Genomic DNA, 14861 nt, shown 5'->3' with positions numbered 1-14861 from the left:
AAACGTCGCATTATAATATTTGCTTATTGAGTTTTTTGGTGCCCTCATAAATCCGGGACCCAAGGGCACAGCTGGACAAGGGTCGGAGTCTGTCCTAAGTACCTAGGGGAAGCCACTCCCCCCTTTTTCGTCACCTACGTAACAGGAGAGGAGGTGAGGCGGGACAAGCTCTCCAGATTTTAATATTCTCCCCATCAGACACGGAGAGCATCCTGCCGGAGTCACGGCAACACAACACCCGGGGTCGAAGAAAGCGTAGGTTAGAGTCCGGGCAGCAGCCCCCTTTCTGCACACTTCCGCACTCTGTGGCTGTCCCCCAATGGGCGGGAAGGCTCGCTGGGAATCCGACTCGTGATTGGCTGGGACGAAGCCACCTGCTGGAGAATGCGCTATCAAAAGGCAAAGGCGTAACGCAGCATCAGCGAGCGACGAGAGCCTCCCGAGAGGGGGCAGCGGCTAAGTACAATAAGCTCCCTTCTAATTGGCTTCCTCTTTCGGGCGGGAGTGTAACAGCGATGGGGATTCGCTCTCTTCCAGCTCCAGGCTTCCGGTATTTGGAGGGAGGGTGACGATTGGGGAGAAATTTATTAAGTTCTGTACGGCCCGGAAGTCCTGAGGGGCGGGGCTTCGGCGGTAGTGGGTGGGTCCGAGGACGGGCTTCTCTTTGGGGGGCGGATTCTCTGGAGGTCCAGGTGCAGCCGTAAAGCTGTGCTTTCCCAGCGCGTGGGAGGGGCTGGGGGCGGGGCTCCGCTTGTGGGCGGGGCCAGAGGCGGGGCCGGAGCGGGCGGGCGTGCAGCGCCGGGCAGGCGCGGAGAGCGGGTCTGCCTGCAGGATGCTGTTCCCGGTCATGGCTCCGCGCTGCTGGCGCTGGTGGCACTGGTCGGTGTGGCCTCGGACCCGGCCTCCTCCCGCCAGGAGCACCCCGAGTAGGAGCAGGGCACCTGTAGGACTGGATGGGAGCGCGGGGAGGCGGGCAAACGCTAAGTGTCGGGGTTGGAGCGGAGCTGGGGCAGGGCTGGCGACGGGCGAGACGAGAGGTCTGTTCATGCCTGCGAGATTGGGGTGGTGTACGGGGCGGGTGGGAGCCTGTGGGTTAGATGTGAGGCCTCTAGCTTGAGACAGGGGTCCACAAAGGCGAAAAAGAGAGACCATGAGGTCCACAGGTGTGAAACGGGGTGAACGGGGGTATCGTGGAAGTCTGTGGGGCGGGAGGGAAGTCTGAGGCGAACAGAAGTCTATATGGGCAATGTAGAGTTCCGTAGAGAGAGAGGGGTTAGAAGAGGTAAGATGGGGGCATTGTGAGGAGATCTATGGGGGCGAGATTGGGGGATATGGAGTCTGTTGGAAAGATGTGAGATTCTCGTCGATTGGGTGGGGAACCCCGTAGGAAAAATGAAGTGTTGTGTAGGGCAGCTTGAGATGATGGGGGTTTTGGGGTAGGCCATTGTCAGTGGTGTTGTAAGTTCACGGGTGAGATGTGGGCCTCTGAATGAAGATGCAGCTTTTGGGGGTTCAGGTGAAGTAGGGGACCCTGCAGACACCAAAGCTTTGAAGAACAAGAGAAGGAGGGTGCAGGTGAGGGTGAAGCTTGGGAAATTCTAGCTTCTGTAGGACACTGAAGTTGGTTTGGGGCTGTGGAGAGGGTGTTGGCTTTGACCTTCCTCCCCTTTCTCTGCCTGGCCCCAGGCTTCCACCAGCACTTCTCCACACAGGAGAAGACACCCCAGATCTGTGTGGTGGGCAGTGGCCCAGCTGGCTTCTACACAGCCCAACACCTGCTAAAGGTAAGCTACTTCCTCCTGGCTCCCTCCCCCATCATTCACCTGCTGCTTCAATCCTGGGGGCATGCCTCACCCACTGGTTTTAGGACTACTCCTGGATGCCTGATGGGAAGAGGCTCCCAGCCTATCTCGGCTGGACACTCCTACCTGCTTCCTCACCTACATCTGGGGCATCCCATGCTAGATCCTCAGGTGAGAGGGGTGGCCAGTGGTCAGCAGCAGGTGGTCAGCTCTGCCTCCCTGGCCAAGCACTCCAGGGGGCTTATGCAGACTGAAGGATGACTTCATTTTCCTTCATCTTCCCTTCTTTCTCCTGTCTCCACTCTTTCTGCCACATCCTGTATCTTGAGCCTACCCCCATCCTCAGATTTCAGTAACTTTACCTACCTTCCTGTACCCTCCTCATCCATAGCTCCAGCTCTCCCCTTCCCTTCTGTTCTTTTGGACTGGCCTCTACCCCGTATCCCTCCTCCCTCCTCCCTCTTTCCCCCTCTCCCCCTCCTCCTTCCCTCTTCCTCCTGTAAAGGCCAGGTCTCAAGGCTTTCAGTATCAGCCCTGGCAGGCAGGGCCCCAAGGCTGCTTGTTACACTTGAAACTCCACATTGGACCTTGGGACAGAAGGGGGAAGGGAGACCCAGGTTGACTGAGACATGAGACGGTGTCCTAGCTTTGGAGGGGCTTGGAGGGGCTTCGAGTGTCTGTGGAGGGACAGGAGAAAGGATTCATATATTACTTATATATACATGCACAGACACTTGAAATGGAGGTTTGCCCAGGACATGGGGCTTTAGTGCTAAAACTGGGAGTGTCTCGGAGACTGGGATGAATCAGTCACTCTGCTGAAAAGTGACCTATGCATGCTTCCTGAGCAACACAGGTGAGAGAGCTAATTGCAGTGATGTGTGCAGAGTGAGCCAAGTCCGTCGGGGTCAATCAGAAACTGTTTCCTGGAGAAGGTGCATTGAGTTGCATTGAAGAAGGCCACAGGTGGCCGGGCGTGGTGGCTCACGCCTGTAATCCTAGCACTCTGGGAGGCCGAGGCGGGTAGATTGCCTGAGGTCAGGAGTTCGAGACCAGCCTGAGCAAGAGTGAGACCCCGTCTCTACTAAAAATAGAAAGAAATTGTATGGCCAACTAAAAATCTATATAGAAAAAATTAGCTGGGCATAGTGGTGCATGCCTGTAGTCCCAGCTACTCGGGAGGCTGAGGCAGTGGGATGGCTTAAGCCGAGGAGTCTGAGGTTGCTGTGAGCTAGGCTGACGCCACGGCACTCATTCTAGCCTGGGCAACAAAGCGAGACTGTGTCTCAAAAAAAAAAAAAAAAAAGAAGGCCACAGGCTGTGGCAAGGGCTTCCCTTGTGTGGGGAGTCATCCTGGGATGCAAAGCCGGGGACAAACTGCCCTGTGGGAGGACAGCCTGGGTGTCAGGATGGAGACCAGGAGCTCATGGGGGCAGGGAAGGCCCTGGAGGACTTCATATAAGGGGCATTGTATTAGCTGAGCCTGAAATTTTGGGATGGGGAGACTAGGTCTTCCAGGCAGGGTTCTTAAGGCCCCCTATGTGGGCGGAGGCTCTGGCCTGCACTCAGCTGTACTTTCTTTGTGGGATGGGGTGCGGATGGACACAGGCCAGTTACAAGCTGATCCTTGCCTGCAGGGAGCTCCATGCCACTGGCTATGCTCTTAAGATGGGACCGTGCGCAGCACGTGTGGGGCAATGGCACTTAGCGTGAGTCAGGCACTGAGTACAGCATCTCATAGCATCTTCATGACAACCTGCAAAGCAGGTGTCATGACTCTTGCTTCACAGGTGAGGATGCAAAGGCTGAGTAAGGTGGTCCGAGGCCCCACTGCTAAGCAAGGAAGGTGCTGGAATCTGAGCAAAGGTGCCCTGCTCTTACGCACCATGCTGGGCCATCCAGTCGTTCAGTCAGTAATCACTTAGTGGACACCGATACGTTCCAGGCACAGGCTGCACTGGGAACATGGGGGTGAGGAGGACAGACATGGTCCCTGTGCTCAAGGACCTAGCATTCTAATGTGAGGGTGATTGGTTTACAGGGCATTTTAGGGCTCTGATGGGTATAAGCACAGAAACTGGGGGTTACAGAGAGGGGCCCCTAACCTAGTCTGGAGGAATAGATGTCCAAATTGTAGTCTGAAGGACAGCAGGAGATGTCAGGGGACAGAATGGCAGGAGTGTCCCAGGCATAGGGACTGCATGGACTAAGGCCACAAGAGGGAGACAGTGGCCCTTCAGGGAAAGGGTAAGTTCCAGAAGGTAGGCAGGTGCAGTGAGGGCTAAAGAGATGAGAGTTGAGGCTGAGAGGTAGGTGGGACCCAGATCCTGGGGGACTTGGAGGCCACTGCCCAGGCTGTGGCCTCAGGCAGTTCTCTGGGTGCCATCCACAGCTCCCTCCCCTCCATCCATCCAAGTCTTATTAAAATGCACATTTCTGGGCCTAGCTCAGACCTAGTCAACCCCTGTGGCCTGGGGCCTAGGAATGAGCAGTTTTAAACAAACACCCCAGGGGATTCTGGCGCCCACTGCTATAGCTGGTTGGCTTCACCGAAGAGTTTTAGGAAAGGGACTGTCAGGACCCCATTTTTTGTTTGGAACACTTCTCTGCCTGCAGGACAGATACAGGCAGGGCTGGCGGCCAGGAGAGCAGTGGGAGCTGCCAGGGTGGCAGTGAAGAGGACCGGGAGGATGTGGGACTGATGGGACAGGGTGGGGGGGTGGACGAGGAGCCCCAGGTTCCAGCTTCTGTGCCGGGTGGGCAGTGTAGAAGGGAACACAGGAGCAGGAGGGGAGAAGTTTGCGGGCAGGGGACATGGCTTTAATCTGGATGGGTTTGAGATGCCTGAGGTAAGGCCGCTGGGGGTCTTGGGTTTGGAGCCCGGGGAGAGGTCTGGTCAGGAGAGAGAGTGGAGTATCTCAGCAAGTCCACGGGCATCTGAGGACACAGGAAGGAGAGAGTGAAACCTCCCCAGGGAGTGGGTGCCCGGGGAGAAGGAAGGGGTCTCAGATCAGAGGGACTTCAAAGAATGTCCTTGTTAGAGGGGATGCAGCTGGAGGGGATGGCAAGAATCAAGGAGAGGTTTCCTGGAGGACGAGGTCAGCCATGTGAGGGTAAATGTGTCCAGCAGATTAGGACTGTGGAGGTGGCCTTGGGGAGAGCACTGCCACCCAGAGCGAAGGATCTGTAGCAGGAAGAATGGAAGACAGAGACGAAGAGGTCGCATTGGGTAGGGTATTGGCCGCTGGGCTCAGTTTGAACTTTGCCCTGTGGTAGTGGGCAGCAAGGGGAGGCTTTTGAGCAAGGTAGTGATGCACACAGAGTAATAGTAAGATGGCTTACGAGTGACTAAGCACTCACAGTAGGTTGTGCCCTAGACTAAGCGCGTAAGTGCTTAGTCATTTAACCTTGAGCATGAGGCCAGAGGGATGTTATTCTGTTGGATTGAGAAGTTAAGAAACTTTCCCCAGTCACAGAGCCCCTTAGAGGTGGAGCTTGGATTGGCACCCAGGGCTGTTTGACTTCAAGGCCAGAGCCCTTCATGGGTGCAGCATCGTGGGGTTTGAGGTAGGTGGTTTGGGCAGCCCAGCCACCTGGGCTGGGATGGGGAGAGGCAGGATGTAGGGGAAGGGGCTGGACTTGGGTGCAGGCAGTGGCGTGGGGGGAGAAGAGATTTGGACAAAGGGAGACGGTGAGTGTGAGCCTGTGTCTGGGACAGGACGACTGGAGGGAGGGTGCTCCTTTGCTTTAGATTGGGAGGCGTGAACCTAGGACGGGGCTGGGGGCCAGGCCCTGTCACTCCTGGGAAACTGCTTGTGGTCCAGAATCTCTCCCTGTTCTGACCTGGACAGCCTCCCGCGCTGTCCACTGGAGTTTGCAGAGTGGGAGACTGAGACCTGGGGGATCCTGGGACTCGCCAGCGTTATGTAGCCAGTGGTGGCAGAGCTAGACCAGACATGTCTGCCCAACCACCAGCCCTGTGCTTTCTCCATTGCCCCTGAAGGTGCTCTGGGAGGACAGTCAAAGTGGAACCTGTATGTGTGAGATTGTTTTTCCTAAGCCTGGGAGCAGGGCCATCTCCATCTCTCTCTGCACCCCATCTGCCTCAGCTGTGTCCCCTCCCTGTCCTGCTGGTCCCTTTTCCAACAGGGGGGACTTGGAGACCAGAGCTAAGGCAGCTACGAATTTCAAAGGATAGTCCTCAGGTCCTCAGCCTGGCTGGGCATTTGTAGAAGTGTTGAAGGGTTGTAGGGAAGGGCTGTGGGTGACGCCTGACCCAAGGAGGAGCAGGTGCTCTCCTGATACAACTCCAGTGGAGGGGGAAGCTATAGCCCTCCTCAGTTGGCCAGATTTCTCACAGTCTCCATGGGCTGAAAGTCCTTCTTGAGGTCTGATCTCAGCTCTTGCTGCCTGTGCGGCCCGTTCCCCTTGCCTGGCTCTCTGGGCAGGCGGAGAGTGGAGGAGTGCTCTTTCTCCTTGCAGAGGGTCGAAGCCTCCCGTGTCCTCAGCCCACTAAGCTGAGCTCCCTGTTCTGTCTGGGGAAGGGGAGGGCCCGCTGGTCCCAGCCCCTCTCTCTGCCCCACCAACTGCCACCCTCTCCCCCAGCACCACACCCAGGCCCGCGTGGACATCTACGAGAAGCAGCTTGTGCCTTTTGGCCTGGTGCGCTTTGGCGTGGCGCCTGACCACCCCGAGGTGAAGGTGGGTCTCTCTGGGCCTTGAAGTGGGGTGGGGTTGGGAGATTGGTCAAGACAAGGAGGCTCCCTGGCTGGATGGAATGACTTTGGGCCCTCTGGACGTCACCCAGCCTCCATCCTGGGGACACTGCAGGTGAGGGTGGTCTAGGCATGGTCCCTGGAGATGCCTCACCTCCTAACTCCTCCCACTCTGGGGGTGCCCAACAGAATGTCATCAACACGTTTACCCAGACGGCCCGCTCTGACCGCTGTGCCTTCTGGGGCAACGTGGAAGTGGGCAGGGACGTGACAGTTCCAGAGCTGCGGGAGGCCTACCACGCTGTGGTGCTGGTGAGTGCAGGTTGGGGGCTGGGAGGGGGAGGCTGGGGCTGCAGCAGGGGAGACTGGCGGCTGGGGTGGAAGGCAGTGGGGTGAGGCCAGGATGGAAGCTGCAGAGGAGGAGCTGGAAGGGGGCCGCTGGGGTCTCGGGGGGGGGGGGTCGCTGCCCGGTGCCTCAGTGCTGGCGCTAAGGGCTCTGGGCCTCGGGCCTGCGTTCTTCCATCAGAGCTATGGGGCAGAGGACCACCAGGCCCTGGACATTCCGGGGGAGGAGCTGCCAGGTGTGTTCTCAGCCCGGGCCTTTGTGGGCTGGTACAACGGGCTTCCTGAGAACCAAGGGGTGAGTTTGGGGAGCACTCCTGCTGCCTCTTCCTCCCCTCAGCCAGGGCCAGGGGCAGCCGTTGGATGCCAGAGTGGGGGGCAGATGTCGCCAGTGGCAATGATGGGTGGGTCGAGGAGACGTGAGGCATTGGGCTAACTGAGGCAGGAGGTCTACTGTAGGGGGCCTCTAGGGACAGGTGGGGCCGGGTCGAGAGGAGCTCGGGTAGGGTGGACTTTCCAAGTATGGGGGAGCCTGAGGGCATGGCTGGGACCAGGCATGAGGCATCTGAGGACTGAGATTAGCCTGACTGGAGCCACAGCCAGGGGGACCCTATCAAGACCTGTCCCCTCCAGCTGTCACCAGACCTGAGCTGTGACACAGCCGTGATTCTGGGGCAGGGGAATGTGGCTCTGGATATGGCTCGCATCCTACTGACCCCACCTGAGCACCTGGAGGTGAGTTGGGGCTTGGGGGGGGCAATGTGTGGAAGTAGAGTCACACTGAGGAGAGGGTGCCCCTGCCCGCAGAGTTCAGGCCTCTCCCCTGCGAGCCCAGCTCAGTGCCTCTGTGTCCCCATGGTGCCCAGGCAGAGGCCTTCTGAGAGCCAATCCTATGAGCTTCCTCTTAAACCATTTCCCCCTTCACTTTCCTCACTTCAGCTAAGTGGGACTTTTTAAAAAACTCTTCAGTATGCCACAGGACCTTTGCACACAGCTTCCCCTCTGCTTGGAACCTTACTCACCTCCTGCCAGTTAACAGTTAAAGTTCATCTTTTAGACCTTGGCTCAGTTGTCCCTTCCCCCAGGACTTCCCTGAATAGGGGCATTTCCCCTGTAATACCCTCCTCTCATAGATCTGTCTACTTCCGTTTCATGGCATGTTATCCCCACCACAGTTTTATACTCATTGATGAGCATTTGGTGAGTATCTCTCCCCACCTGATCAGAAGCTTTGTGAGGGCTGCACCATGTCTGTTTTGTTCACCATTGACCACCCCTGTCCCTCCAAGCTCCTTGCGCAGTGCTGGGCATGTGGCAGACGCGCAGTAAGTACTTGTTGAATGAAGGAGCCTGGGCCTGGCTTGCTGCTAGTTGGAGCCATTTGCCGAGTTGGCAGCAATGCTCCATCTGGCCACCAGGAGGGGGCAGTGGTACAATTTTTCGGCTGCCAGCCTTCTGGCTCAGGGTTAGGGACATGACCAAATGGAGAGTCCCCTTCCCCAGGTCAGTGTCCGATGACTTCAAGGCTCTCCTTTTGTGCCAGAGAACAGACATCACGAAGGCAGCTCTGGGAGTACTGAGGCAGAGTCAGGTGAAGACGGTGTGGATAGTGGGCCGGCGTGGACCCCTGCAAGTGGCCTTCACCATTAAGGTGCTGGGGCCAGAGGGGGAGGGGGAGGGGTCCCAAGTATCGAGCCTCCCCTTGGTGGGGAGGGGAGGTGGGGGGCAAAGCCCCTGGGAGTAGTTGCTGCCTGGGATGGGAGAGGGGGTGCAGGCAGGGCCCCTGGGGCCCTGTGCCTTCTGTGGAGGAGGAGGGTGTTGGTGGTGTGGCCTGCCTTGACGGGACTCTGGGGTGGCCTCAGGGGTGGATGATGTTCTGGACCTCACCTCCTCCCCCACTCCCTGCCCCCACCCCCAAGGAGCTTCGGGAGATGATTCAATTGCCAGGAACCCGGCCCATTTTGGATCCTGAAGATTTCCTGGGCCTCCAAGACAGAATCAAGGGTGAGGGCCCTAGCCTGGCCCCCTAGATACTAGAACGTGGATGGCCTGGGTCAGAGAGGGCTTGGGGGTGTGTGGGAAGAGGGCTGTGACCCAGGGACAGCCCTGAGACGTTCTATGTTGCTAACAGAGATCCCCCGCCCAAGGAAGCGGCTGACAGAACTGCTTCTTCAAATGGCCACAGAGAAGCCACGGGTGGAGGAGGCTGCCCGCCTGGCATCGGCCTCCCGTGCCTGGGGCCTGCGCTTTTTCCGAAGCCCCCAGCAGGTGCTGCCCTCACCAGATGGGCGGCGGGTAGCAGGCATCCGCCTAGCAGTCACCAGACTGGAGGTGAGTCCTTTGTTACCCAAAGACACCCCCATTCTCAGGCCTCTCCTGCCCAAGCCTGGTGTTGCCCACACTCTCCCCAACAGGGTGTCGGTGAGGCCACCCGGGCAGTGCCCACGGGAGACGTGGAGGACCTCCCTTGTGGGCTGGTGCTGAGCAGCATTGGGTATAAGAGCCACCCTATCGACCCCAGCGTGCCCTTTGACCTCAAACTTGGGGTCATCCCCAATATGGAGGGCCGGGTTGTGGATGTGCCAGGTGAGAAGGTGTGAGAAGGCTGGGCACTGAATTATGGGAGGCCGGGACGCTGGTGTCTCCTGGGGCCACTCATTCATTCATCTAGTGACACTCTGAGAAGCTGCTCTGAGGCAGGCTCTGTCCCAGGACCCAGTGACACCCTCCTTCTGGCCCTAAGGGAAGTTCCCAGTCTAGCTGGGACATATGGGACATATGTCTGGTCATTAAGTCATTCAGCAGACATTCTGAGGCCTGCCCTGGGCTAGGCCTGTGCTTAGTGCTGGGATTGGAAATTAATAAGGTAGCCCCTGTCTTCAGGGGAACTCCATTCTGATTAAATACCCACATACCTACGCAGTGGTTAATTCATTCAGTGAACACTTACTAAGGGCCTGCTGAAGGTGGGCAAGCCCCAGCTTCCCCCCCCTCAGGGAGCTCTTCATCTGCAGGGCAAGCGAGGTGTGAGGGTGGTGGCATGGGGAAAACAGGTGAAGAAGAGTCCAGGGTGGTGGGCAGCAGCCACAGCAGGCTCCGCTGACAGTTTGCTGGAGACTTGGGACCATGTGTACATGTGCACGTGTGTATAGGTTGGGGCTTGGGCTTGTCAGAGTGGTATCCGGCCACCTCCCTTTCCTTACCCCTTTGTTGCCCGCTTTCAGGCCTCTACTGCAGCGGCTGGGTGAAGAGGGGACCCACAGGTGTCATAGTCACAACCATGAATGACAGCTTCCTCACTGGCCAGATGCTGCTGCAGGACCTGAAGGCCGGGCTGCTGCCCTCTGGCCCCAGGCCTGGCTCTGTGGCCATCCAGGCCCTGCTCAGCAGCCGAGGTCTGGGCCCTGATGCTGAGGTCCTGGGAAGGGGGGTGGGTGGCCCCTCTTTGGGAGGGAGGCATTCTGGAGGGCTTGAAGGAGGCGGTAGTGACAGTAACTTACCTCCCCTCTGTTTCAGGGGTCCGGCCAGTCTCTTTCTCAGACTGGGAGAAGCTGGATGCCGAGGAGGTGGCCCGGGGCCAGGGCTCCGGGAAGCCCCGGGAAAAGCTGGTGGACCCGCAGGAGATGCTGCGGCTGCTGGGGCACTGAGCCCAGATCCCAGCCCCTGGCAGGGAAGGGGGCAGGCAGAGAGCCCCGGTTGGTCCGAGCGGGACTCTGTACCCCACCTGCATCACTGCCTGCCCTGGGTCTCGGGCCTGGCTGCATCTCTTCCAGGGGCCTCTGAGTACTCCCTCTTACAAGAAGGTTGCCTTGCCAGTGCAGGTTTAGCTTTCAGCAAGGAGGGGACCTTAGGGGTGGGTGAAGGTGCAGGCTGACCTTACTCCCTCCCACCTCTCCTGCTGGACTGTGGAGGGTCACCAGATTGGGAAGATGCTGGAAATAAAACAGCTGCAACCAAGGGCCATAGTTGATGTGGGGCTTCTTTTGGGGCAGGGGTCACCTGGCTGCAGCTTCCCTGTGATCACCAGGTGGCACTGCAGAGAGCACCCTGCTCTGGGGCCTCTTGGGGGTTTGAGGGGCTTTGGCAGCCAGGCCTGCCTGGATCACCCACCCCCCCTTCTGGGCTTGGCCCTGCTGCTGCAGTGGCCTGCCTGTGTTCTGGTCACGCTGTGGGCGCCCGGATGGTGACCCCATCCTGCTGCTCTGTTGCCCCACTGCCTGGTGCCCTCCCACGTTGGGGCCCCTACAGTCAAACCAGAAGAGAAAACGTGGGAGCAAGAGGACTGGGCAGCAGCTTGCCCCCGTCCCTCCCGGTGTCCCAGGCACTTATGGCTGGGGTCCTCCCTCTCTCTCTGGTCCCAATGCCTTCTCCGTCGGTTTCCAGCTAGATCCAAGAGCCTTTTAAAAATAGTTCTTCAATCACCCGTTGCGCTTTGCAGTGTACAAAGCGTGTACATGGTCTTTTATGGCGGCCCCCAAGATGCTGGCCCCGCTTTATAAACAGGGGGATCCCCGAAATTAACTGGCCCAAGGTCACACACCACGTGACCTAGGGGCTGCAACCCAGGGCTCTGGACAGGCTGGTGTTTTTTCCAAGGCTGCACTGGTCCCAAGCGTCAGGTCTGGGGACACGGTCCTGGAGAGGGGAGAAGGGACCCAGGCGTCCGGCGCGCGGGCCGGCGACGGGGACGGAGGGGGGAAGGGTGGGGCGGGGCGGAGGCGGCGGGCCCCGGCGGGGCGGGCCCTCGCGGGCGGCGGCAGGCGCTCCGCCACAGTCGGCTGGTGAGCCCTGGGAGCCGGAGTCGCGGCGCGCAGCCCAGCCCCGGACGGAGCTGGGCGCCGAGCGGGCCACGGAGGGCCGCGGGGCGCGGGGCGCGGGGGCGGGCCTGGGTCAGCCTGCCAGGCCGCCTGCCCACGCCCGCCCCGCGGCGCCGGGGCTCAGGCGCCCGCCGAGCTAAAACCGAGCGCGCCAGCGCGCCGGGGCCGGGGCCGGGGCGCCGAGACATGCACCGCGCGGGAGGCAGTCGGCTCGGGCTCTGGGCGCGGGCGCAGCGCCCCTTCCCCCCGGTGAGTGGCGGGCGGCGGGCGGGGGGCGCCAACTTCGTCGCCAACTTGAGTCTGGGCTCAGGCGCCGCGCGGGCAAGGACGGCGGAGACAGACGCGGGACACCGGGGGGAGTCGGGCCCGCGCCGGACTCTCGAGCGCAGGGAGGGGGCGGCCGGGGACCAGGACCCTCGGGAACCAGGCCTGGGGTTTGGACCCGGGCGGCGGGAGAGGGCGAGGAAGAGAGGCCGAGGAGACAGGCGCGCCGCGGACGCGAGGGAAGGACGCGGGCGAAGCGCCCAAGACATTCGTCCCCAGGGTCGCTGAGCCCTCCTCCTCCTTCCGTGGCGCCGCGGCACCGCTGGGCAGGGGACGGTGCGGGGACGCGGAGTCTGGGTGCCGGGCCCCCCAACTGTTGCTGCTGGAAGCCTCTGGGGCGGGGAGCGGGGCCGGGAGCCGGGGCCGCGGCTGGGTTCGACCAGAGCGAGGGGTGCTGGAGAGGGCACCGAGCCAGAGGACGAAAGGGGGCTGTCGCGGCTCCCGGAGCCCGGTCCTCTGGTTCCTCCAGGGCTACTGAGCACCTGCTGCGCATCTGCTTTCGCCCCCGACTCCTTCACCCGCCGTGAGTCCCCGGTTCTTCGCCTCCAGCTCTCCTTCCTTTTCTCTGACCCAGCGTAACTCTCTTCTGTGGCCCCAGGGAATCAGAGCTGGCTCCTGGGATGGTGGGATCTTCCAAATGCCGACCCGCGCCGGCTCCCAGGCTCCGAGGGCGGAAGGGAAGGATGGGCCAGGAGGGCGCTGGGAGAGCAGGACCGGCGCGCGGGGCCCTGGCCGCCGCTCCAGCCAGCTATTGGAGCCTCTGGGGGGCTTCAACTAGGATCCCCGACGGCAGGGAGGGGAAGCCCCGACTCTCCTGTTTCGTGCCTAGGCCTAGGCGGGCAGGGCGGGGACATGCGGAGGAAAAGGCAGCACCCCCCGCAGCCTGAAACCCCCCCAGGGTGCATTCCGCCACCCTTCCGAGGTCCGGGATCGAGGCGGAAGTTCCCGCCAGGCCCTGATGCTCACCCCATTTGCCCACCCTGTTTCCCAGCCCTGGTCGCCCAACGAGACTTCTTGCTCGGTCCCCCAGCCCTCGGATGGTGGCGCAGTTCTGGCTCAGTCCCCCAGCCCGGGCCACGGGAAAATCGAGGAAAGAAACTTATTTGGGGAGGGCGCCATCCCTCTGGCTCTATGTCGAAGCCTGTCCAGTTCTTGGTCGTGCCAGTGGCTTTGAGCCTGTTCCCAAACTCGGAAGAATAAGAACGTGAAAGGGGCAGGTAGGCAGGAAACGGGACTCCTGGGTTCGCTCCAGGCCCTGGGGCAGGCCTGGACCGTTTCCCGGCCCAGAGCCCGCCTGCCAGGCGAGCTGTGCTATCCCGCACCGCGGGGCTTGAGGTCGCGACCCAGCTTTGGGGGGGGGGGGGCGCAGGAGCCGGGGACACCCGCAGGGGGCAGCGGCTAGGCGGGGGGCGCCGAGTGCGTGGTCCCCACTCTGGCCGCCAGGAGGCGTGGCTCGGGTCTCCGCGCCCGGAGTCGCCGCCGCCGCCGCCGCATCGCGAGTGTCCTTGAGCCGCGGGTGACGGTGGCTCTCGCTGCTCGCGCCCCCTCCTCCCGCGGGGGGAGCCTGATGCCACGTTCCCTTTGAATTATTTATCGCCGGCCTAAAAATACCCCGAAGTTCACAGCCCAAGTGTAAGAGATTCCTGCCGAGGGGAGGGGGCGGGGCGCCCCCGGGGGGCCCGGGCGGGATCAGCGGGGAGCCGGGGCAGTTAGGATCGGAGGAGCGAGGACTCGGTGCCCCCACCAGTGGGAGCAAGACAGAAGGGCAGTCTTCCTCTGACGCCTGGGGTTCGGGTTTCGGCTGGGCAGAAGGGAGGGAGGGAAACCCGACGGCGGCAAAGGCAGGCTGCTCACCCAAAGGGCAGTGGGTCCTGAGGGGCCGCTGGTGGCTGCGGCCGACTCTTGGGACCGAGTCTCCTAGTCTGGGAGAGGGGCAGCCGTCAGCATCTCGGATGTGAGTGTGTGAGTGTGCGTGTGTGATCGCACGTCTGTGTCAGGGAGCCTGCCTGAGATGTGGGGAGCAGGGGAAGAGAAAGGCCCTAGGCATGTGGGTGTCCCAGGCCCTCAAGGTGATGCTGAGTGCCCTGGAGGACTGACCATGACCATCCTGTCCGGGCCTTTTTGGGATCCCAGTGTTTGTGAAATATTAATTTAACAGCTGTTTGTAGAAGGATTGAGACCCTGAGTGGGTGGGCAGAGGTCTCTAAGACTCCTGTGCGCCCAGTTAGCCCACAGTGCAGTGTGAGGAGGGGACATCCTCTAGTGGGCAGATACCTGCCACAGGGCAGAATGGAGGTGGCCGCTGCAGAGGCCCAGCACAGAGCTCCCAGCCCAGAAGAGGAAGTGAGGGGAGTGGGAAGGGGGGCAGCTGGCCCAGCTGGGACACGGACACTATGTCCAGAGCCTGATGGCTCAAGGTAGGTGCCCTCTGGGAGAGGTATTTAGGTTGGTCCCTGAAGAACAGTAGACTGTTGTCTCAAAGAGGACATTCCAGCCTGGCGTACAGCAGGAATAAGGACTGGAGGATAGGACAGAGTGGGGCTGTTTGGCCATCAGACTGGCAAGGCTGTGGGGTCCACAGAGGGAAGGGTGTATGGGCCCCTGTCCGTGGGACTAAGGTGTCTGGACTTCATTTGTGGGCACCAGGGAGCAGCTGTCCTGTTTGAGGAGTGGTGCAGTGGCCAGAGGAAAGGGGGGAGGCAGGGATGGGAGGATGGGAGGTGGGGAGGTGGGAGGCCAGGGGGAGGCGAGAAGGGAGATGGGATCAGGGGAGGGTGGAGTCTGTCTCTCCAGCCTTTGTGGGGTGGCTGGATGTGACACGACGATGAGGCTCCTTGGGTCCCGCCATTGCTATCTGGAGC

At 60.7% G+C, this 14861-nt stretch overlaps 1 protein-coding gene across 1 annotated transcript; it reads left to right on the top strand.

The window, feature by feature from the left end:
- Window positions 1-755: 755 nt before the first annotated feature.
- FDXR (ferredoxin reductase) lies at window positions 756-10817 on the top strand. The gene is made up of 12 exons (XM_045569864.1): window positions 756-926; window positions 1687-1784; window positions 6408-6503; window positions 6707-6829; window positions 7044-7157; window positions 7493-7594; window positions 8403-8510; window positions 8779-8863; window positions 8991-9190; window positions 9274-9445; window positions 10084-10254; window positions 10376-10817. Exons 1-12 carry the CDS (start codon window positions 833-835, stop codon window positions 10504-10506), a joined length of 1494 nt encoding a protein of 497 aa, XP_045425820.1. The 5' UTR covers window positions 756-832; the 3' UTR covers window positions 10507-10817.
- Window positions 10818-14861: the final 4044 nt, after the last annotated feature.

The sequence above is a fragment of the Lemur catta genome, chromosome 15, assembly GCF_020740605.2.
Source record: "Lemur catta isolate mLemCat1 chromosome 15, mLemCat1.pri, whole genome shotgun sequence".
NCBI classification, from domain to species: domain Eukaryota; kingdom Metazoa; phylum Chordata; class Mammalia; order Primates; family Lemuridae; genus Lemur; species Lemur catta.
Note: the sequence above shows the minus strand (reverse complement) of the source record. Positions and strands in the feature narration are given on the sequence as shown.